The 25,069-nt window shown below is 36.3% G+C and overlaps 3 protein-coding genes across 5 annotated transcripts in view; all 3 read right to left on the bottom strand.

Annotated features, from left to right (window-relative positions):
• Positions 1–256: 256 nt before the first annotated feature.
• On the bottom strand, positions 257–5,678 carry LOC148308726 (uncharacterized). The gene is made up of 4 exons (XM_088261249.1): positions 5,242–5,678; positions 3,858–4,028; positions 2,399–2,527; positions 257–1,635 (listed from the first exon to the last, which is right to left on the bottom strand). Exons 1-4 carry the CDS (start codon positions 5,290–5,292, stop codon positions 1,492–1,494), a joined length of 495 nt encoding a protein of 164 aa, XP_088117375.1. The 5' UTR covers positions 5,293–5,678; the 3' UTR covers positions 257–1,491.
• A 785-nt stretch (positions 5,679–6,463) lies between these two features.
• LOC148308722 (3'(2'),5'-bisphosphate nucleotidase 1) overlaps positions 6,464–25,069 on the bottom strand; it is a 116,913-nt gene continuing 98,307 nt past the window's right edge. Inside the window, exon 7 of the mRNA XM_088261243.1 lies at positions 6,464–7,543. The gene's annotated coding sequence lies outside the window, so the exon portion shown is untranslated. The remainder of the gene's footprint in view (positions 7,544–25,069) is intronic.
• The window catches only part of kay (transcription factor kayak), a 57,131-nt gene continuing 42,204 nt past the window's right edge, over positions 10,143–25,069 (bottom strand). For 2 of the 3 annotated variants that reach the window (XM_088261240.1, XM_088261241.1), the window contains exons 2-4: positions 13,938–14,115; positions 12,432–13,071; positions 10,143–11,794 (exon numbers count right to left, since the gene is read on the bottom strand). In XM_088261240.1, coding sequence (XP_088117366.1) covers positions 11,446–11,794; positions 12,432–13,071; positions 13,938–14,115 — 1,167 coding nt within the window. In that variant the 3' untranslated portion in view covers positions 10,143–11,445. Of the gene's footprint in view, positions 11,795–12,431; positions 13,072–13,937; positions 14,116–16,507; positions 16,770–25,069 lie in introns of those variants that run through there. The other variant, XM_088261242.1, reaches the window with a different exon arrangement.

The raw sequence follows: 25,069 nt of genomic DNA, 5'->3' as shown, positions 1-25,069 counted from the left end.
TTTCCAAAGTTTGGTTTGGTTAAGGACCCTGTTAAATACAATCACATAGTTATTCTTTAACAAAATTGCACAAATAAGTGGTAAATTCTTTGAATTTTATGAAATCATGTCAATTTACATATGTTTATGTAATGTTATACAGACCTATTCCAGATTGCCCGGTATTAAACATGAAAAACAACAAAAATTAATATTTGAATACCGTTTTCATATTTTTTTAAAATTTCCATATCTGACCAGTTTTCAATTTTTCCCATTTTTTAAATAATTTCGTATTATTACTAATTTATTTTAAATATGTAAAACACTAATGGTACATTAATTCAAATTCTGGATTATACAAACTTTATGACTTTTATGCTGGACTTTTACTTCAAAAATGGTACCCTCTGGCATGACAAAGATACGCCTTTTGGGCCAATACAGCGAAGCCAGGTGACCAGAAGCAGACTTGGTTTTTAAAAAAATTATTTCGAGTTGTCTTATAGTCTAAAAGTGAAGATTTTGTCAGAAATATAGTTGGCACTTTCAAACATGGGACAATTTCTATAGCGCCATTTTCGTGAGAAATCACCTCCATGGTGTATTTATATGAAAACCAAATCTAGGAGGCAGTGAGACATCAGCGCAGAGTAAATATAATAAATCATTTAATGACAATTTTGCCAAATATGGTTCTTTTAATTCGTCATTTAACACTGGGCAAGTACTGTTAATAAATTTGATAAAACGGTAATTCAGGAATAAAAACCTTTAAATATTGTTAAATTATGATATGCAAACAGTCAATGGATCAAATTGTATTTCTACCTCCTTCCCGGTAACACTCTCGCTTTACAAAAAAAATTGTACAATACATAGTTACATTTTACTGACTTTAATCGGTGAAAAAATACGGACTTTAAAATTCTACTGATATTTTTTTTTAAAATCATAATGAATCACTTTAAATTTACACGGCATTGAATTGTTTCTAAGTAAAATAGAAGAATTGTAAGGTTTAAAAGATAGGAACATCAAAGATACGAAACAAAGTATTTAGTCTAACATTTACCGATGATTTAATAAATGAATTATCTGTAAGTTTTAAATTTAAAGCTGCACATTTTTAGAATAAAATACATACATACAACTGTTAATAATATAATCATTTTATATTAACTTCGTAAATTAGCATATAAAAATAAAAGGATTTATTTTTAAAAATATATTTTTTTAGTTGAAGGCCTATTGCGATCCAGAAAAAATAATTCCCGACTGTTTTCTACAATTTCTAGGAGTCATTTTAAAATCATTTTCAATCCCTCTAGCAAAAAATCAAAGATGTCAGTTAGATAATGTAATTATCAAATGGAGATATCTCAGCTAACAAAAGTGATTTGTTTTAAGAAAAATAAAACTGTATGGGAATTTAAATCTATCAAATAGTTTTAAGAGTGTCGAATTTAAAAGAGAATGGCAAGAGGTAACCGGGGAAGTGAGAAAGTGAGCTTAGTTGGGTCTCTGCTGGCCGTGTTGGTGGCGCTGCTCCATGCGGAAGCGGCGCCTCTCGGCGGGCTGCGCCCCGCGGATCTTGCGCACGATGCCCACCTTCTGGTTCATGGTTTCCTCGGGTTGGTAAGTTGGCACCGCCATCTATAAAACATAAGCGTATTTATTGATTTGGCGTTTGTCAAACCCCATTTTAATGTATGTAATTATTAAATCAAACACAGATTTTTCGAGTCTACTAAGTTGTATTTTATTATTAAAAAACAAATTTAAAATTAATATTGTGACAATTTTTTCGCCTTGTTATGGCATTTTCAAACAAATGTCATTCGTTTGATTTTTAATTTAACAATTAATACATAAACATATGCATACTCTATTTCTACAACATGCTGTTATTTTTTTAGCACACTAAGAGGATGGGAAAGGTATTTCTACCCGTATGGTGGTTTGATGCCTTAAGAACGGGAAGGGTATTTTTACTTTCTGCGCCGGCCTCATTTTTATATGAAATATTATGTACCGATCTCATTGTTACGGTCACTATACGTACACCATTATCAAATCCCATCACCAACGGTCAGCAAGCGTAAAAAACACCCGTCCGAAATGTTTCGGACGGGTGTTTTTTACGCTTTTATTAATATGAAATAAGGAAAGAATGCAAGGCTGAGAAAAGCATTAATAAGAAAGGTGTATCGGCAAATAAGAAATTTAGTGCTTCAAATATTGGTCAAAATGGAAAATCACAAAGATAATGGTTCAAATATTAGAAAAAAAAATATATTTAACACAATTATTAATTTCTCAAATTATTTACAATGCGTGTTGTTACTTTTTGTTAGATTAATTGGTATGTTTACAAAAATAAGTGTTATGAGTGAAAGGAGAAGGTTGCAACAGGTACCTCATCCCAATTTTCTTCAGAATCAGGTATTGTGGGCGGAGGAGGAAGTTTTACAGAGAGCGGCTTGGATCCCACCTGGAACTTGTACTCGTCAAATTGTTTCCTCTGAGGACAGACCTCCACATGGAACTGTAAACAACAAAACATCCTGTCAAATTTACCAAAATACTTGATTTATTTTATTTTAACCCTTACCACTCTGCAGGCCAGACATTCTGGCCCGTATGATTCTAGTAGGGCAGCTCCGTGAGCCACAATGTCTGGCCCGGCGTAGGTATAAGTTTAATCGTTGATTTCTCTATCACCCGAGTATATTCTACTAAAAAATATTTGAGATGAATGCGGTTAATTATCGCAACATATTGAATTAACCAAAATTTTTTCAATAAAACTTTCCATTACTTAGATATAACTAGGAAAAATAGATTATCAAACAACTTTGATAATGTCCTAAGAAGATGAAACGCGTCACTTATTAAGATATACATAAATAAATGTAGAATTCAATCCAACAAAAACCGTGTTTTGTTTTGGATATATTACCCAATTAACAATTCAATATGGAACTCTACCGCAGTTACAATAAATAAGAAAGGCTGGCGACAACAAAGTCTGCTATGTTACTGGTCGACTATTCTTATCAGACATCTGACACTTGGAATTTGAACTAGACTATTTTAAGTTGAAAAGGTATAATGACATCCTCAAATTGACAGAAAATTAGTTTTATACAAAAAAGAAAGCTTTATATGTATAATGATCGAAATTGGAAAATATTGAAAACTTATTTCCAAAGTGATGGGTCTTCTATCCAAAATGTAATAAATTTACAAAAAAAAAATATTGCCAAAAAAGAAGTGCTTTCTAGAATAAAATAACAACTATGTAGCTATTTCCGCATGAATTTTATTTGACCAGCAACCGGGTTTCGTCGTAACCGACATCATCAGACTGGTATGATGTCGAAAAAACTACATAGTTGTTACTTTATTCTATAAAATGCAGTTCCACCAAGAAGTGTCAGTACAAAACTTAAACCTAATAAATAAGAAGTGCTTTAATCGCAGTTTGGGAATCTATTATGAAGCAAGTTTGTGAAACTAAATCGTCATTCGACAAGACAATCTGTTTACATTCTCATCCAGTGCGCTCAGCCGGAAACATTCCTGCTGTAGGCCAGAATGTGCTTCAACATCCATCAACTCCTCGTCATTCTCAGTAATTGAACATTTCTCGCACTTCTTTTGGGAGAATTTCGCATGGAGACCGCGGTATGAAGGCCTACAGAGTTCAATTAGTCCAAGAACTTGAGCCTTATGATCATCAATGGGCTGAAGATCGCTTGGTTGAAGATAAGTATTTTTACCGATAAATCATCATTTCAGATGAAGTCCATTTCCAGTCGGTTACTGATCATGTTTAGATAATTGCGCAGTTAGTTGCATAAAGGAATAATTACCGCCAGTTCAGGCTCATTGAGTGAATGAGTCGGGTCAAACGGACAGTTGACTTTCGCAATGTTGGGAAAGGCCTTGCGGCACTTATCCAGATGGAATTGGATGCGACTGGAAGCGATCGTGTGATCCGAATTGTATGGACATTGTATGTATGTCGCATTATCCTGCAGGTTCTGAAAATTAATAAACAAATATTAACGATAATTCCATTAGTGTTATCACTTTTTACGAAGAAAATTCAACTGTTAGCCACTCCTAGTACAGTCACATGCCAAAGTCCCGCAAGATGACCCTACCGATGAATAGTTACATGCTCTTGTGCATGTTTAATTCTCAATAAGGAGAAAAGTACACTAAGTGAATGATGAATGATAAGAAAAGTGTTCTCAATAAGGAGCTTGTTGTAACCAAAATTAAGAAGATCTAGAGTAAAACTATAAATCTTCACCATTTTCAACGAGTAGTCTAGATCTTTATTTTCAAATTTTCGGGTTCTGAAAATAGCTTAATATATTTTTATTTTTTAAATACATATATCTCTCTAACTCAATATCACACCTATCATCTTTCATTTCTGTAAATTGCGCACCAAATTTGATGAATACTATTCGGGCGAATGTTTAGCTATTTCCTCAAAGTGCGAAATGCTTTATTCAATACATGTTACTACTAATGTTTGTAGGAAAATATATTTAAAAGTACTTAAATGTTGACAGTTAGAAACTCATATATCGCTCACTCCTTTCAAGAACGTCATAAATCAAAAATCGTCAATTTTGAGTTATGCATGTTTTCAGAATGCCTAGAAAATGTACTATACCCCAGAAAAAGAATCATATTTTTAACTTAATATTTACCCGCTAGAGGGAAGAAAATGTTGTTTTTTAATTTTGTAGAAAAGGTATTGTTTAATTATTTTTTTAAATAAACTAAATATTTTTCAAATGGAGATAAAACCTTCAGGTTTTACCTAAAAATATCTGTTGCTCAGAAAAAAGTTCAATAAGTGGCTTGATATTTATTTTTAATAAATTGTATTATATTTTTAAACTTTAAAAACGTTCTCCTGAAAAATCAAGTTTTTTGATTTATGACGTTCTTGAAAGGAGTGCGCGATATAAGAAAAATCTGCGATGTTGTGCGATGCGGAAGAGAAAGAAGACGTTTCTGGAGAGATCATGTGAGAAGAGCGAGTTCGGATCGAGTGGTGAGGGTGGCAGCGGACAGCAGCATAGGCGGGATCAGACCCCCAGGAAGACCACCTAAACGATGGAAGGATAGCTGGTCTTCCACCTCCCAGGAGCGACCCGAGAATGACAGGACCTAGTCCCAAAAGAGGAAGAAGAAGAAGACTTAAATGTTTATAAGAAAATGCATCAAACCTACCATATTCACACTACTCGATTGTCCTGCGAAATCGCTTAGTTTGAACTCCATTTCTGTAGGTATTTATCGAACTTCAATAAGAACAAGAAACAAAGGTAGAATCGGTGGATTCTACTGGATTTTAAGGAGAAAAATATCCTTGATGTCTACAAGAAACATTGACAAACTCTCGATATGTTTTCCATATGTTTGCGGTAATTTCGGAGTCTCGATTGCGGATTCCGTTTTTTAAGAGAGAACGATCAAGAAAGATAAAACTGCTACCTGCCGCGACCAAAGACTAACCACAGACTAACTAATTTATATAGACTAACTAACTGATTGCAAATAATGCAAGCAAATGCAGACTAAACTACAAACAAACTGCGAAATTGTAAACTACGCGACGCCGGCGATACGCGGATGGCCAATATTGAATTATTGAAAAAATTTAACCCATAGATTATCGTGTGACCTACAGATTATTCTTTTTGACAATGGATCGCAACAACACCTGGTCGAACCGTTTTTTAAGACGAAATTGACCCTGTTTTGCGCAAGTCTAATAACATCCGTTTCCTCCGATAAAAATGGACGAAATTTAAATTCAGACGGCTCCCATAGTAGTATCGCGCGCCATATTCTCATTTCGAAGTTATAAAATTCTTATCAGAATTGAAATTACGTAATATTTACATTGTTCAATTGCTCATAACTTACACAGTTACATAATTCCATATATTTATATGTACATTTATATAAACATTATTTATACATACATAATTAAGGAAGTAAATTATTTTTTGATGATCGTTCATAAAAAAAATAATATATTTTTGTAGATTTATCTACATCAACAACTCTATCATACTATATAATGTATGAGATTTGATGAAATAACTTTTATAAAAGAGTGTGGGAATAATTGACACAAATATATTTCTGGAGCATGTGACGTCACCGCTTTTCTATTGAGACCTGGGTATGGACTAACCTTTTCTCTCTTAACCATGGGTTTGACAAAAGAACCAAAACGAGCAACCATAAACAACTACAAACGCAATAAATTTGACGTATTAAAAGACAGTTTTGTACAATATGTTTTCATTTACTTGGAGGGCGATATATCAAAAAATGTTAGGTGTCTCAATATATACGAAGTTTCTTTGTATGCTTATAATAATCAACTTATAAAATAAGAATTCTAACCATAGGTGAGAAAAAAATAATATTATTTGTGTTTTCGTATATACAGTATCTACTCAATGAATTAGGGCCACCCATTATTTTTTTGAATACTCTGAAATCTTTTGGATTATTATATTTATTTTACATAAATACTTTAAGTTTTCTATTGACATCTAATATCATGTATATTACCTTCAATAATATGTAAAATATACCTGGATTATTTAAGCCTTTACAAAATTTCAAACCCTTTTTCTGAGAAAGGTCCCTAATTAGCACAGGTAGACAGATAGTTGAAAGTTCAAAAAATAGTCCTATCTCATTTATTAGTGAAGTTTCTTGAGTTCTGGTTGTTGTTTTGTTCAGAGAGGTTATATAGTTATCGTGTCTTGTGAAAAAAAACTTAATTTTTAATTTTAGTTCATAAAGTATAAAAATTTTTTGTAAGCACAAGTGTTTTTTTTGAAAAGGGCAAAATGGGAAAAAGTAAAGACATTTCTGAGGAAAAAAAGTCTAGTGTTATAGTGCTACTAAAATTAGGAATACTATCTAATAGAGAAATTTCAAAAAAAGAAAACGTTTCTCGTCAAACAGTGGACAGAATTTCAAAATCAATAAAAAATCAGTCACCCGCCACCAGCAATCGGCGAAAGAACTGTCGTAGGATTAGAAAAACAACACCGAGGACTGATCGAAAAATCGTTCAAAGTGCCTTAGAAAACCGTAGTGCATCAGCAAAAACGTTAAAAATAAAATTGGAAGAAGAGGGTATAAATATATCGGTATCAACACTGAGGCGACGTCTTTACAAAATAAATCTGAAATGCAGGCGCCCTGTAAAAGTACCAAAATTGACACCACGAATGAAAGCGGATCGATTAAAATGGGCCAGGCTACATCGAAATTACTCGGTAGATGATTGGAAAAAGGTATTTATTTAAATTGAATTTTCAACATATCATTTTAGTAAATAAACTTATATATTTGAATTAAACTTAAATTTTCATTATTTTTCAGGTCATCTTTAGTGATGAGTGCCGGTTAGAAGCCGTGACAGAGAGCCGTCGATTCGTCAGGAGAACACCAATGGAACGTTACAATGAGGCCTGTGTGGTAAAAGTTATCAAACACCCCCCTGCAACAATGATATGGTCATGTATTATTAACAATTTACCTGGGCCGTTGTTTTTCGTGGAAGGAACAATGAACCAAAATTCCTATAAGCAGGTCCTCGAACGAATTTTATTGCCCTTCTACCATACACTCGACCCAACAGAAGGTCCATACACCTTCATGCAGGATGGGGCACCTTGCCACCGGGCTAAATCAATAATAAAATTTTTGTCTAACAAAAATCTGCCTTTGCTCCCCTGGCCTGGAAATTCTCCGGACCTTAATCCTATAGAAAACGTATGGAGCATGTTAAAAAATAAGGTATACTCATTTCCAAATCCGACAGTAGACTGTCTAAAAAAAATATTCAAAAAATTTGGTCAGAAGACGAAGAAATAAAAAAATGATAAAACAGTGCATTTTAAGTATGCCAAAAAGAATTGAGGCAGTTATTTCTGCCAAAGGTGGAAATACTAAATACTATCTATATTTATATGAAAATATATGCATAATTTAAGCGTAATAAAGTGTTCATGTGTAAATAAAATTCAATGTTGTTTTATTCAAGGTTTTCTCTGAGTTTTTCCTGTTTGAATTGAGAAAATGCGCGAAATTCTGCGTGGCCCTAATTCATTGAGTAGATACTGTACATGTGTACATGCGACTGGAAAAATTATGTATTTTTATATAAACAATTTTTTCGACTGCAATGGCAGCAACATCTGTTGAACGTAATACCAATACAGGCAATACTTAACATTGGTCATGGTAGATAGCCTGCTTCTTGACAGCCGCTAATATAATGTATACCCACAAGTATTGTGAAAACAGTACTGTGTGCTTTCTCTCTTCTTTCTTTTCCATTTAACCAGGCTGAGCCACATCAACGGTGGCTCTGGGTACAGCTAATAATAAATATATCGAGTATTGATGTACTTACAAAGGTATTTGAAATACTTTAAGCATACATTTTGGATAGCAGGTATTTATTTACACATATGCATAATTATTTTGTCAGCCTCCATAGTATAGTGGTAAGTGTGCTTGACTGCCATCCTGGTCCTAGGTTCAAAATAAATGTGAGCAATTTTGTTGTAATATTTTTTTAATATAACCTCGTACGGACACCTGGAAGCGCAGAACTCGGGTGATATTGATTTAACATCACCCAAAGCAAAGCATCGATCACCTTGCCTTCATGTGAATAATAATTAAAGTGCTTTATGCACCATTAGGTGCGGATAAGGGTTGAACTGTTCCTTTCTTTAATTCTTCATTTTAATGGATACAGTTAACTCCCCTATAATGTTGAAATAAGTACCGCATTATCAGAGAGAACGTTATAAAGGGAAAATGTTTTAAAATTGTATTTAATTTAATAATGTCTCATTTCAGTCCATTCCACCGGTAAAATGTAAAAATACAATTTAAAACATTAAACAACCCCACTATAATGTTTTTCTCTGCCTCCGTAGTCAGCACGCTCCGCTACCGTTCTGGAGGTCCCGGGTTCAATTCCCAGGGGGGCTCAAAAAAATATAAGTGATTTTTTCACTCTAATATTTATTCAATATCACCCTGGATTGGTACTTGAAGCGGAGGGCTGATCACCTTTCCTTTGTGTGTTAACGATCAAGATAACACTGCGTTTATATAATGCAGTGCCCTATGCACCATTGGGGTGCGTATAAGGGTTTGAATGAATTGTTAAAGGGGGGGTTGCTATATTTATATACTCTAAGCATAGTAATGGTAGCACTGATGAGGGAAAGGTAAAAAGGTAAAAAAAAACATTAAATTTTGATAAATATATATGTATATATTATGTATTTGATAGAAATCATGTTAATGTCACACACAAATGATTCGCATTATCATAATATAAAAATAGTGTATGAGGATATCCACTCGGTGCTATGCAACGCAAGGCCTTATATCAATATGTATATTAACACTAGATTAATATTAATTATTGCTATTACATATATAATGTATTCTTAAATGTGTCACTTAAACTCCACATTATGGATTGTACCAATAGATTGGTCAACTTTGCAAGCACCAAACATTCACACATCTCATTCTACAGACAGCTCGTTAAAACACACTAACGTAATATTTGGTTTCAACTAGAATGGAAACATGTAATTATAAAATTACCCAATTTTAGACAAAACAGCGTCGCTTTCCAAAATAATCACTATCTATTTTGTTACGCCTACGTAAAAAAGATTATAAAAATGACTATACGCCTAGACACTTACTAAATAGTAAAATAAATGTAACAAAGAATGAGTTATTCCGGGATCGCTTTTAATTTTCTTGTTGGGAAAGTAAACATTTAGCTAAATCGCGTCTCTCACGTTCCTAAATTAAAATATTTATTTATCGATAGAAAACATGGCCAAAATTATCACAAGTACGCTAAGTGGCTCTCCTTAATATAATGACGTATTATTTTTTAAATTATTTCTAAAATCCACTCTCACAAATTGTCTAGTTTGAGCATTTTATATATTTTTCTTAATTAAAATAAATACTACACAAATATACTGAAATCTTCATAATTTTCATGTTTCACATGGTGATATAATTTAAGGGAATATTTTTAAAGATTTATAATGAGCGTATTATTTTATTAAGACAATTCGTTTCCATGTTCCATTTCAACATCAATTATTACTATCATGTGTGTACAAAAATATCTAATAAGGATCGCATAAATATATTAATATTTCCAATTTCTATTTGAAAAAAGGCATTGTTACTTATACATATTACAAAGGCTTTCAAATACAATAATAAATTTATACAAAAAAAAACAGTATAGTATACATAAATTAGTTTCAACTGTTGCATTATATTATTGTTTTATATATTCTGGTAAACTCACTATGTCAAATTACAAGGTAGTACGGGTGTACGAAATAATTCAAAATAACGCCATAAACAATAATTACAAATACTCAAAGTTTATTTGATTCTTTTACAATAGACGGACTGAAATGGTCATTTAAAATATTGTCAAAACGCTTAGAAATTACGAGATCTATTTTATTTTTAAGTTGTGTAATGCGTAGACTTTGCCCCTAACTCTGATTCAAACTTTTCATTCACAGAATGATTCAATTCTTTACGGCAACGTGCGCTTTAAACCTTGGACAGTGTTGTCATTTCTTAGATATAAACTTATCTCAACACCCTGGGTGTCTGGACACTGCTTAAAATATAAACTACGAAATGCAATGACCAAAGCAATCAATTTTACTGACAATTTTTTAAATTTCATTACAATTAATTATAAGACAAGATTCACATTCCATAAAGTGGTTGCGGCAATTTTATCACGGATACTGATGCAAGACGGCGAGTAGATTAGAATTATTAAAAAAATATCCTTTTGCTAGTGGTACATCTCAGAATTTTTGTTTTTTCAAATGGTATAATACAATATTCATAAAGTGGGCTCTGCATGGCACAAAAAATAATTTATGATTTTACTCAACGTAACCAAAATGAATGAAAGGATAGTATGCTATATAATAAATGTATAAAAGTTTTAATTTAATATCTTATGTTTAGATTGTATTTGGTTCGGTTAAATAAATATTCCGTTATTAAATGAAGCAGGCCGCACAAAAAAGGGTTACTATAATATACCGGTAAATGTAATTTAATTGACGTTAATGAATGTAATTCATTAAATTAATGACCAGTCAGGTTTGGTTTTTTATATCACATTTCGGGACAATCTGTATGTCTCCATATTCAAATGAAGATAATGTTTATAACTGTAAATGTATACATATTATTGTAGCGATAGTTTTTGTCTTACACATCCCAAAACATGGGCAAAAGGAAATTTGTAAAATAATAAATTCTAGTCTAATTTAATTGTATTTAAGGTAAGGTTTGTAATTTAGTTTATAGGGTAGTGAGTTTGTTAGTTCCCATGTTGTCCAGGGCCCCGATGTCGGGCTGCGCCTTGTGCTGCTGCGTGGCGCAGGGCTGCACGGGAGTGAGGCCGGTGCCCCCCTCCATGAGGGAGTCGAAGTTGAAGGGGATCCCGTTGGAGGGCGTCGTGATGGCCACGCCGGCCACCTCCATGAGCCCGGGGTTGGTCTTGAGGCCGTGGGCTTGCGCGGGCGTGAGGCTAAGCGGCACGTTGAGGAAGTTGGGCCTGTTGGGGCGGACCATCTGCCCGCCCGGCCCGGAGTGGCCCGTCGCGCCGCTCGAGGTGACCACCTGGGGGTTTGCGGAAGACAGCATCACTCTGCAAATAATGAAAGAACCACATTAATATAAACATTTTGCAACGGAGAAATACTACCGATGCCTTAGCTAATTAACCTTAAAAAAAGGGTAGGTTATGGAAGTAGGAGACATTGCTGCTGTACAGGGCCTCACACTAGAAGAATGACAAACTCAAAACCCAATAATAATATTTCTAGAATGTGACCTATTGTATTTTTTTTAACGTTCATCGGCCTTGCAATACTTGGACTGCGACTGGCCTACCTTTCCCTTGGAATGTAACTGAGATAGTTTTACTAATTTTCAGTGAAAACAGTTATTATTCCGTCGATGAAAGCTCCCGTATCCCGGAGTATTCTAATGGTGGTTGCTCTGAGTGCTCTCTCAATAATGTGTTGTGCACTTTCAATAAAAGGATCGGATATAAAACAAAACTATCATATTGAGTTAGAAGTCACGCCTCCTGCTGGTGGCCTGTGCCCGATGGGTCACAATCTACAAGCTGGCGAGGGTGTTCTGATCATTTAACGTTCTGATAGAGGAAAACATCTGGTAGAAATGACATCAGAAGCCTAGGCACTGATCCCAAACCAAAAGAAAAATGCGCTAGTAATCTAGTATTGACACGACGATTTTAAAATAAAAAGTAAGGGTACCTTTTATTGATCTGCGGTGAGGTGAAAACATCCGCGTCCAGGTTGATGGGCGGCTCCACCATCTCCACCTTGACTCTCACGGTGTCCTCCTCCTGCGGGAAGCCGGTGTCCGTCCGCTTGCCCTCCGCGGCCGCCAGCGCCTGGTAGGCCGGCTTGACGTCGGGGGGACTGTTGGCCCGGCGCGCGGTCTGCAGGCGGCAGCAGGCGCGGTGCGTGTCCAGGATGAACTGCAGCTCCTCTCGGTCGTGCTGCAGCTGGCGGATCTCGGCCTGCAGGTTCTGCTTCTTGCGCTCGAGGCCGTCGGTCTCCTCGATGAGCTCGTTGGTGTGGTCCAGGCGGCGCTTCCTGCAGCGCGCGGCGGCCATCTTGTTGCGCTCGCGCCGCATGTTGCGGCGGTCCTCCTCCTCCGGGGACAGCTTGGGCTGGCTGGAGTTGGGGCGGCGGCCGCCCATGCCGCGGCGGCGCGGCGCGCCCGAGGACGCGGAGGACGAGGAGGAGGAGGGCGGCGGGGGCGCGGCGGGGGAGCGCGCGGGGGACAGGGACAGGGAGGGGGAGGGGGAGCTGCAGCTGGAGCTGCCGGGCCCGGGGGACACGCGCAGGCGCCCTCCCGTGAACCCGATGGACTGGATCTGTTGGTTACCTGAAAAATTAATTTAATAATTTAATAAAATAAGAATGTCCTGACTAAAGTAACATTACATTAATAATAATAAATAATAAAACCCTTATCCGCACCCCAATGGTGCATAGGGCACTGTGTCATATAAACGCAGTGTTATCTTGATCGTTTTTACAACTTACATATTTACATTTAAATTTTAACTTTAATTGGTTTAATTTAATCTGGTTGTTATGGATAATAGATCAGGAGAAGGCGGGATACATATTTAATATGAAGAGATGTTATTTTTAGTGGGAAATTGATTAAGTTCATGGCAAATGGACTCATACAAACAAGCGGCACTGAAATTGTGACCTTTTCGTTTTGTACCCGTATATCAGTAATATCCTTTATATGTCCGCCTCCGTAGGGTAATGATCAGCACGCTAGGCTACCGTACTGTAGGTCCCAAGTTCGATTCCCAGGTTGGGGTCAAATAAATACAAGTGATTTTTCACTCTAATATTTATTCAATATTACCCTGGACTTGTACCTGAAAGAGAGGCCTGACCACCTTTATTTCACGTGTTAACGATCAAGATCAAGTCCTCTCTGATCTGGAGCGTAGAAATGAGAAATGATCATTAAAATTTCCCCATTTACTACTATTTTACACCCAGATCTACATTTATCTTATTCGAAAACCATGACTGTAGATTTGTCAACATTCATCAGCAAATCACCATGACGATCTTAGTTTACTCTATTCTTCTTCTTCTAACCCCTATCCGCACCCAATGGTGCATCAGGCACTGCATATTAATGACATCCATGACTTGGGATTTGTAAAACATTCATTAACAATCTTAGTTTAAGCTATTACAAGGATGATATGGCGGCCTTACTTTGAGATATGCCCTGGGTGGGGGCCAGCGGCGGCGGCACGAAGCCCGCCTGACTGCTGTGCTCCACTTGGCACTGCAGCTCGATGAAGGTCTGCTCGATGCTGCGCAGCGTGGTGGGCGTTAGGGTGGCCGTGGTGCGGGTTGGGACACCTGAATTCAGGCCGTCCAACTGAGCCAACTGCAACAAGATAAAATAACTAAAGTCAGTCAAGTACTTCGCAGTTTATTTATTAACAGATTTGGCGTTCAATTTGTAGAACTCCATTCTAATTTATATGTTAAATGTTCTCAGGACCCCTTGGTCCACTTAATCTTCACATTAGTTTAAAAATGCCACAACAAGGCAAAACACAAATTTTATTTTTAGGTGTTTTTAACAATAAAATACAGTTTAGTAGACTCTAAAAATCAGTGTTTGATTTTAACTTTAAATATATCGTAGTCGTACAGGAGAAAGTGACCAACTACCAAAACGTAAAATGTTCAGCAGGGCCATTTAAGTCACTATTGCTTGGCAAGAAAATAAACATCAATGCAGTTAGTCATTTTTAACTAGTCAATATGTTATATTTCCAAGTTTAAAATCCGTTGGGATGTTTTCAGGGCAATATTAAGCTAGTAAGATATCGAATAGTCAATGATCACGTTTTTGTCAAACAATGCACTTGGTCACTTTCTCCTGTATGACTACGATGTGTATAAAATTCACTGTTTTTTAAACTGATTTTATTTGGGAATTTTGCAGAATAGTTACATAAATAAGGTCATACGCTAATGCGTATGACCATTAATATCAGTTACACAAAATAAGTACTTGTACTAATTCCAGTTACAAAATTCCACATTCGTAAATTTGTGGAAATACCTGGAAGAGAAATGGTAGGGAAAAAGGGGGAAAAGGGAATGTCGTACTGCCGATGATGGAAAACTGCATTACACAAATTGCGAAAAGTTATATATATATGTATATGTCACAACGTTTTTTCCATAATACGCTTTCACTTTATGTCTAACTTTGCACCAAAAACTCATATAGAAAAATGATGCATAGGGCACCATATCGAGAGAACTCGTTAACTAAATCACGATTGTTACTCAGGCAGAGTGGTGAATCCTGCCCTTCAGATTCGACGACATGTTGGATGAGATGCGGACGACGTAAGTGAAGGAGCTCTGGCACGTGACTGGTTTGTACGAAAAGAAATGGAGGAAGAATGCTTGAATAATATATGCAATAGGAGACAAGGAGAATAGCAGGAATGGCTAGGCCGCTCGAGGTTGCATACGCGCACTCGTATTAGCTTGAATAACTCGGCTACTGCTAACCTTGAGGGGAAATGAACACTTACAAAACAGGGTTGTGGTCTAGTGTCGCGGACTCTTAAGTCAGAGTTTCTCGGTTCGAACCCACTCTACCACAATTTGATACCTATTTCCAAAAGTGAGCCGCTCAGGCTCACAGAAATAGTATGAAATTAAAATATATTTGTGTAAATAATAAAAACACAAATATATATTATATATATATATATATATATATATATATATATATATATATATATATATATATATATATATATATATATATATATATATATATATATATATATATATATATATATATATATATATATATATATATATATATATATATATATATATATATATATATAAACATTTTTTTTTAAGATTTAAAAAAAAAAGTATTTCTACTGTTTTTTGTACCATTGAATTGATGGAATAAAATTGCATTGAATTGATTATAATTTTAAAATCACGATGAATTTAATATTTTATTATTACATTTAATTAAAAAGGGATGCTGTATATGTGTCTATATTACGGTTAAACAAGATAAGCACACGTGACTGAAATAGTAATAAAAACAAACAAAAACGTCAGATTTGAGTCCGTGACCATATTTAGGGTATCATATACCCAAATCTGTGGGTTGCGAATCGGAGAACATAAGCAAACCATGTATTATTATTATGCTTACGTCATAATAAACATGTTGCGTTTTCATTTCAAAGAAAAACAAACAAAAAAAATATATTAACAAAACAAGTAAAATTTGCTATCGGGGAGTCGAGAATAATACATACACATAACATGGTGGTTAGAAAATATTAGGTTGTAAAAACCACATTAATAAATAGATAAATAGATGTCGAAAAAAAATTAGTGGTTAGCGCATTTGGCTACCGTACTGGTTCGATTCCCAGAGGGGTCAAATAAGTGTAACTGATTTTTCACTTTGTTATTTATTTAACATCACCCGAAGCGCAGAACTGACCACCTTGCCTCCGTGTAATTAACGATCAAGATAACACCGCTCTAATACGATGCAGTACTCTATGCGCCATCGAGTGCGTACAGGGGTAAGAAGAATCATTTATTTTTGTTAGAAAACCCACCGTATAGTATTTCCAATAGTTTTCTTTTTCTTGAAGGGTTTTTTTTGGTTAGATTACCAAAAGGGATAATGTTGACACAATAGAAACCGGCGCATGCTTTTCTATACAAGATTAGTGTTTCACTCCACACTGTTTTGTTAGAGTTCAAAATACCTGATGGAACCATAGCTCTTTTGCCAAAATACTCGCAATTTCACACGCGTCCATGTTTATCGCGGTCATATTGGAAAATTCCCGAGAAACAGTCGCGCAAAAACAATTAAATAATGATTCTTTACAACCTGCCCCGGTTTTATCGCGATCGCGTTTTCGTTTGGCGCGTTCGCTTTTATTTTCGATTAGAAAGATTCGATTTTCAAAAATTAGAATATTGGATCGTTGTTCGTTCGTTCGATGCGGCTGCGGGCCGCGGATTGAGCCGGCTCCGCATTTAGTGCGCGGCCGGCGCGGGCGGCGCTTAGAGCGTGAGCGTTAGCGGCGGAGGCGGCGGCAACGTCTAGGCAACGTCACATTCTAATTGCGCGGATTGTTATTTTGCATCGGGAATTTTGGCGGCCCGCCATGTGCGGGGAGCGCGCAGGTAACTCCAGGTAATGCACGTTAATAGAGAGTGCCATTATCATCCATCCTATCCCGATCTACGGAGGTAAACACGGCCCACGGGAGTAGACGAGCATTTGCTCGTGCAGGGTAACCATTCCTGCCGCACTCCCGAATGGCGGTCCATTCGATTGTCGGTACAAGTGGTGATTCATCCTTCATAACGTGTCGGTGAATCAAATTGACACTATTTATACATAAAATACACGCGTAGGATGTGTCATAACATTGCAATTAAAATATCATTGGAAAATCAACACACACACACACACACATATATAAAAAAATAATAAGGGAGATTTATTGTGAAAGACGGAGAGAGACAGAGAGAGAGAGAGAAAGAAAAAGAGAGAGAGGATCTTAAAATTAACACAACAATACAAAAAATACATAAAAATATTATGTTTATTCAATATTTACAACTGTCACTAATTTGTGGTTCAATTAATAATGGTTATAATTAATGGTTTGTGATAACTAAAATATGTGATTTGTGATTCGATATTTTTGAGATAACAAGAAAAAGTGTATCTCTCTTCCTTCTTCTCTACGTTATATCGTTCTTTGCGCATAGGGTACTACATAATCTCGACGGAGCGTCATCTTGGAAGGTGAGATAATCAGTCCTACATACATATTTTAGTGAAAAATCACTTGTATTTATTTTTATCTCTGTGGAAATCGAACCCGAGACCTCCGGCACGGGAGACAAATGCGCTAAAACACGTGCTGAATTTATTGTCATTACACAATTGTGAAAAAGGCACCTTCTCTAATAACTTTTAAGAAACGTCTGAGACATAACTATCTATCATTAGAATCCTAACTGTCCATCAAACCTCCTCCATTAGTTTTTCCCTCTACCTCCTTCCCTAAACTCCCATTTTCCTTCGCTTTCCTTATTATCATCAATTTGTAATTGTTTTTTTTAATGTTCAAGTACTATCTACCCTCTGATTGCAATCAGCTATATATGGTATCAAACGTTTTGACCAGTATCACTAGTCTGTTTTTGGTTGGTTGGAAAATATTGCTTTTTAGCAATGCGCCCGCCAATATAATTCTTTCTTTTCTGTACATGAAGTTCAAATAAAATAAGTGTTTTAGTTTCACAACTAACGACACATCCCAAGAGTGTCATTCACTAGATTATCCCTCCTGTTCCCAACACAGATTCAAATTAAAACATATTTAATTAGCTAGAAGAAACAAAAAGCCACTAAATGATCTATAAACCTAGTACATAATAAGCAAGGTTTACCTATATTATTTATAATAAATGCAATTCCCATCTTAAAAAAGTCATTATTGTAAAGTATACAGTAGGTATATTACTACAGGCTAATGACAAGAGGGTGTTTGCACTGAGAGTCCGTGATCCAATCACCAAAGGGGCTAGATTAGGACCAGTTGGGATCCTGACCTAGAGGAGCACGAGAGACGCGGTCGGTGGATGGTGTTGTGGTTGTACCCTCGTGGCCCGATGCCAGCCCCAGGAGACAGGTCTGCGAAGGGATCATCGGGATCCCCGGTGACGTCACGGGATAAAATTAACTGTACTTTGGAAGGTACGAACGCTAACCGTTGGATTTAAGAGGAAAAAGGGTCACATTCGGTAACTTCTCATCAAACATTTGGCTTTTGTTAATCTTGATATTAAAAAAATAACAATAATAATTTGAGGTAAATATTGAGAGAATTAAATATTTTTCTCTAGTATACCCCTACGGCAGTGGCGTGCAGAGTTATTAATCAGGGTAGGCAGTAGGGTTGGTAAGGATAAGGCACAGTAGGCACTGGTCGCGTTTCCATATGGAACGCGAATAATGCAGGGTACGCACTACTTTTCTGCCTATATAGAATGCACGCCTCTGCCTACGGCCAGAATTGCACTCGAGTTTCCCGCAAATAAAACATCAGAGCGCGGAATAAGTAAACACCTAGGTCTACATTCCATTCGCAACGATAAAATCTTGCGTTTAATGGGAATTTTTATTAAAAACTGCTTACCTATACAATCTATACGTGTATTATGGTATTTCCTACCGTGTATTATCGATTCGTAGTGAGCATTACGGGCGAGCCAACCTTCAGACTAAAGGCTACCGCGGTACACTGCTGTACGCTGTACCCGACGTCAGGCCGATGGAGTTCAATGGCGATCGCGACGCGAGGTGGCGAGGTTGAGGAAAATTCTTGGAAGCGATCGTTTACCCTTCGGTGAAAATAATGGGGTCTTCTGGCGGCTTACAGAGCACGTGACGTGTACGCCGTACGCTAAACGTGCGCATTCATTTTTAAATTTATCTCTGACTATTGGAAAAAAAACCTTTATTTGATTTAAAAAAATATTAAAGTATTTTAGCAATAAGTAGGTACTTATGAAAAAACGCCGGTCATTTTGATCGTTGTAAATTGACTTCCATCGAATTCCAGTTTTTCAATTGACGGAAAATTTATGTATTTAATTTTTAGTACATTTTTCCATATTACATACGTTTTTTTCCTTGATTTTTTTTTTTCACTCTCCGGAAAGCCTCTTCTTTTAGAGGCTTGTCTGCAGGTAGGATAGTAAGGATTCGGAAGTCATATTCTAAGTATTTCATAATGGGAACGGGAATTGACGATACTCATTTTAATGGAATTGATAACTTATATTCGTACCATAATAGAATATGAGTTTATTTCCAAATTTTTAAAATATTGTTTGATAAGCGAAGCTGGGATATGAAAATGATGTTTTTTTAATGATTTTTACAACTGCAAAGAGAATTATTAAAAACTGGCTGTATATGTAGAGTATGTTAAACCCGACATTCCTGTTAGCTGATAATATATTAAACCGGAATTGGGACAGGGATGAACGAGATGGGTATTGTCACACGCGCAGATAGGACAGGAACACTGATAGTGTTGTCAGGAATTCCCGCCAAGAAAATAGGAACGCATATCGCCTGGGAAAACCAAGGCTGGATATCTGTAACTTCCGGTCACAAGTTGAGACATTATCGCATATAAATTGCGCATTTAAACGCTATAAATATATTAATCTCAATGACAATTGAGGGTGAATCGATGTTGGTGCAGTGAGTTTCAAAATGCAGATGCAAAAAATGCATTGGAAAAAAAAACGAATTACCCGTCTCTTACAACATACGTGCTTAAAATGCCAAATTCTAACAATCACAGACCGACTGACCAAAGAAGACGTGTGGATGAACTATACTGCTCATGACCGAGCAAATTTCTGTAATTTCAGATTCATTTTTTTTAAACGAAATTCATAATTTTCACAGCTATTTATAGTTCCCATTGCACTTAAAAAGTTGTATAAATTAGTTACCAGTGGCGTGTGTTCCATAAAGGCACGTAAACAGTACCTACCCTACTCTAAAGGAAAAAAATACTGCGACAAAACTGTGAAGGAAATATTTTATTTATTGGTTTTGTCACCTCGGTTATCGTTTAGCGTCGAAATACGCATTGTTAGATTTTACAGATTTTAAAGAAGGCAGTCGTCGGTAGCCAATTTTGTACACCAATTGATACCCTTGTCCGCCACCGTGGTATAATGGTTAGGGTGTTTAGCTACCATGCCGTTGAGGTCCCGGGTTTGATTCCCAGGTAGGGGTGAAAATAAATATCAGTGATTTTACACTCTAATATTTATTTAGTAATACCCTGGACGTGCCCCTCGAACATAGGAGTGATCAACTTGCCTTCATGAAAGTAACGATCAGCGTCAATATGATGCAGTGCCCTATGCACCATTGGGTACGGATAAGGGTGAGAAGAAGAATTAATACCTTGGATCAATAGTATGCTCGCTAATGCTAGTAACCACCATCACTGCATTTTTTTAAAAATGCGTATTTTAAAAAAAAAGATAATGATTGATATACCGCTGGCGACCCTATCGCGACGCTATATCGGAAAGATAAGCGTTGATTTTATTCCAAAAACTTGAAGTGCAATTGCCGCTTGACACTGGACATTTCTGAGCGCTGATGCAATGGACGATTCCGCGTACGGCCTTATCAAGAATCACATTGTGAAACGTGAAATTTGCAATAATAAGCATGATCAACCCGCTGCACCTGCAGCGAGCCGTCTCCAGAGCACGCCGTGTGTCGTGGATGCTAATACATATTATCACGGATTATCGCCGTGTTTGGAATATAAAACTTTTAAACAAAACGAGAATGCCTTTGTTACGAAACCGCTTGATAAAGACGCCTCAATAAATAAATCTTTAACAAAGGTCTTTTGATAATCATAAACAGGATTAACAAGTCGGACAGAAAACTTAAACTTCTGGGTTCATAAAAAAATCAATATAATTCAGTTCCCTAAGAACCAATTCGAATTAATTATTAGTAAAATTTTCTATCCCCTATTTGAGTTCGAATAAGGGGGTAGAAAATGTACCTAATAATTTTCTTCCTTTGAATAAAATTCGCATCCAGCGGTGCATAGAGTACTGAATCAGATCAATGTAATATTAACTAACTTCTCCGCATGGATAGGCAGAGAGAATAGAACGCCGCACCAATCTAGACTTTCAAAGACTTGTAAACAATCTTCGCCTCTTCTTCATTCATGCATCTCCTCGTACATACCCGCCGATTATTCCGACTCCCGACCTGACCGCTTTCAAGTATTTGTAAGTTAATGTTAACTTGATCGCTAATTACAATACCTGTATATTAAGGTAACATACTCAAGATTCCTCGATTTAAGAATGAAATATATTATATGGGATACAAATCAATTTCAGCATTAAAGTATCTAAAACATGTTAATAATAAGTATGGAATATTTTAAGAATATTAAAAATCAGAAAAAAATCTCAAGCAGCGACCTTGTGAAGCGACCCCTTTACAAAAAAAAAGGAAACGAGATCTTAATTAGGTACTATTCTATTGCCAAAATATTCAAAGTCGTGAGACCGCAAAACAAAAAACCCGACAGCCGTATAGGTACCATAGATACCCTTGGAATCCAAACTTCAAACGGATCGGAGCGATGGAGGCATTTCCGGCCGGCGCGCGCGAGGACGGCCGCGGCGCCCGACGAGGTGGGGACTTTTCGCTTTTCCGCGAACCGAGGCGCCGAACCGCGAGTCTAGCGATAAAATATAGGCAATTGTAACTTAATTATTGTAAGTTACCGCCGTAAACACGTGGAGCGAATCAAAAACAGTCCCGTTTAGCGCGACGGGCGTGGCGCCACCGTCCCGCGCTCAGCGCGACAGGCGTGGCGCCACACACGAGGATTTATTCAAAATCAATCGGAGACGGATTTTTATTTTAAATTTATTTGGAAATTTTACAGAATAGTAAAATCGGGATACAATTTTTTTTTTCGCATTTTCAAAAAAATTCGCAACTTAGTTTTAGAAAAATGCTTTGCAAGAGGAGCGATACGCAAAGAAGTATGGCGACATAAACAAACTATTTATGGCATAGAAGATAAGATTAAGATTATAATTGAGGCAAAAAAGATACCTATAATAACTTACTTACGTAATAAAGTGTATAAAATAATTTATACGTATGAGGAAAATTCGACGCATTCCGCTGTTTACGGTGTTTGAAAATGATGCGAAATGCATCGAAATACGTGTTACAATTCAATTTAAGAAATAATGGTATTTACCAAGTAAAGCTTAAATTAAAATAAAAGAAATCATTACGGAGTAATTTTTTAATATGTAAATAGTTCTTTTCCAATAAAAAAAAAACAAATTTGTATTTCTCGAATCTAGTATGCGAATGCACCAGTCTATGTTCGTATATGTTGTCCGCCAGTTATCTCTAATAAATTGATCGCATAGATATTTATTTATAGGCGTAAATTCAAAGCTGTATTCTTAATGCGGCGTATCTTTTTACTCTAATAGTTTCGAAGAAAAAAATAAGTAATGCAATAGGTAGGTGCAGCATCTCATATCCCACGGGTAGGTAGGTACCTAGCGCTTTCCTCGCACTCCTCATTGGACCGAATAAACAAAACGACACGAAGTGTTTCCGATCTACGCAAATCGGAAATGCCTTGCATTCCGCACCGCCGAGGCCCACATCACACGCTGAGCTCCAAACGCCAAAATAAAACTATAACGAAACCACACTATTTGCGCTATCCGTGTGTCTTTAACAAATTATAATTAGACTTGAAATTTCATCAGCGCGCTGTTATGTAAAACATATTTTTTCCTTACGCCGGAACAAACACGATGATGACACACGCCTTATAATTTATGACAGCTTTAAAGCGTGCAGATCCGAGTCACAAAACAAATAATCGTTTGTTTACTCGATTCTTCTGCTGGCTCCTATCCGCAGCCAAGTGGTGCATAAAGCACCGCATCGACTAACTCGATTGTAATTATATGAAGGCGAAGGAAGCGAGGAATTATACGAAATTCTCGACTTTTGAGAACTATACTCGAATGTTCACTAGTATAAGAAAAATATGTCTGAAATAAACTAGCGGAAAATCTTTAAAGGCGACATTATTTTCGATAAATGCATATTATCGTTCAGTTGACCATGCGGTCGGCACGTGTTAAAATATAAAACAATAATTTAAAGATGGGAATCGGTTAACTTAAATCTGAATCACCGCAAACGTTTCATACCGCTAACAGATTGTGGTAAAAAATAGTATAAGCCGCACAGGATGTGACTCACTCGGCAAATTAAATAATACTAGTAAAACATTTAGTAGAATTAATAATTACTTATTCCTAGTAACTATGATTCATTTCATAATGTGGGTGAAATACTAATTTAACGTGTAAATATTTTAGCACATCTATGATTTGTGTATTTTAATGCATGCATTTTACTATGAATATTCCCATCATATTCAAAACAAAACTGGAAATAAAAGATATAGAATTTTAATTATCACGTGTTCGTTCGACCTTCTCAGCTTGATCAATTTAAGAAAATTTGAAATAATTTTTGAACCCTGGAGAAAACAGTTTTCAAATAATTTGATGTCTGAAGTAGATTTAATTATTATGATAACTTACACATAGTCCACCTTATACACACGTGTACATGTAAAAATCCTAGCGTTTACCGATATTATTATTATCCTATCTACTCACTACTTTGCTTCTCCTCCATTTCGTTTATACCACAGATAGTATCAGTGTCTTTCACCTCGATTTCCTTTACTTACATCATCTATCTCCCATCAAATATATTCGTATTTCTATATCCAAGAATCCGGAGCGCACGACTGCCACCTTGCCTACGTTTATATAACGACCGAGTTGCGTTGTCAATATTGGGTGCAGAAAGAGATCAGAAGAAACATATCGGATGTTAAATACATACATCAATAAGATATTATAGAAATATTTTAACATATTAACATAACGTCTCGACGATATTGTGTTATTACGAATTCAAGCTACAATACTCGTGTCAACAAACTTTCAGTAATTTTACTGAATTAATAAATCGTTTTTAAGGTATAATTGATTTCAGAACCATAACTGTATGTGATAACGTGCGAATAACAGAGTATCAACATTAATCATAAAAAAATCATGTTTATATTATAACGATAATAATAGTGGACTTGGTTCAGCGGATCTGATTCACTGTGTGATGTGGCTGACGCGTGCCGCTGTATTACTCATACCCTTTGTCCCAGCACTATTCTTGTCCAATCTTCAGTCAGCTTCGACTGCAGCTAGCACCGTACAAACTCGGCCCTACCACCGTCGGTCAGTGGTTAACCGGGGACTCGACGATGGTGATAATATAGTTAACTATAGCCGAAAGATAACGACGCACAAATCTCGAGGCGTTATTGACGGTTTGCGGTTGAGCGGACGTTGAACTGAAAGTCTCTTTATGCAAAAACATGTGCCAATTTTCCACTTGTGCCCATGTCGCCCGCTTGTGACTCACCAGCGTAGCAGGAAAATGGTGACGAACTGAACCGTTATCCTGACACAAGACAAATCAATGCACTTATCGTGTCAACTATTATTTATTGGAGGGAAAAATAACTAGCAAGTGCCATTAATTTATTTGGCAGTCACCTTGTGATAATATCCATCCATTTTGAATTTCAATTTCTGTTGATAAATAC

This window comes from Brachycentrus maculatus, unplaced genomic scaffold (genome assembly GCF_059751285.1).
Source record: "Brachycentrus maculatus isolate JH-2025_06_01 unplaced genomic scaffold, ASM5975128v1 h1tg000152l, whole genome shotgun sequence".
Lineage (NCBI taxonomy): Eukaryota > Metazoa > Arthropoda > Insecta > Trichoptera > Brachycentridae > Brachycentrus > Brachycentrus maculatus.
The sequence above is the reverse complement of the archived record's forward strand: the minus strand, read 5'-3'. Positions and strand labels throughout refer to the sequence as shown.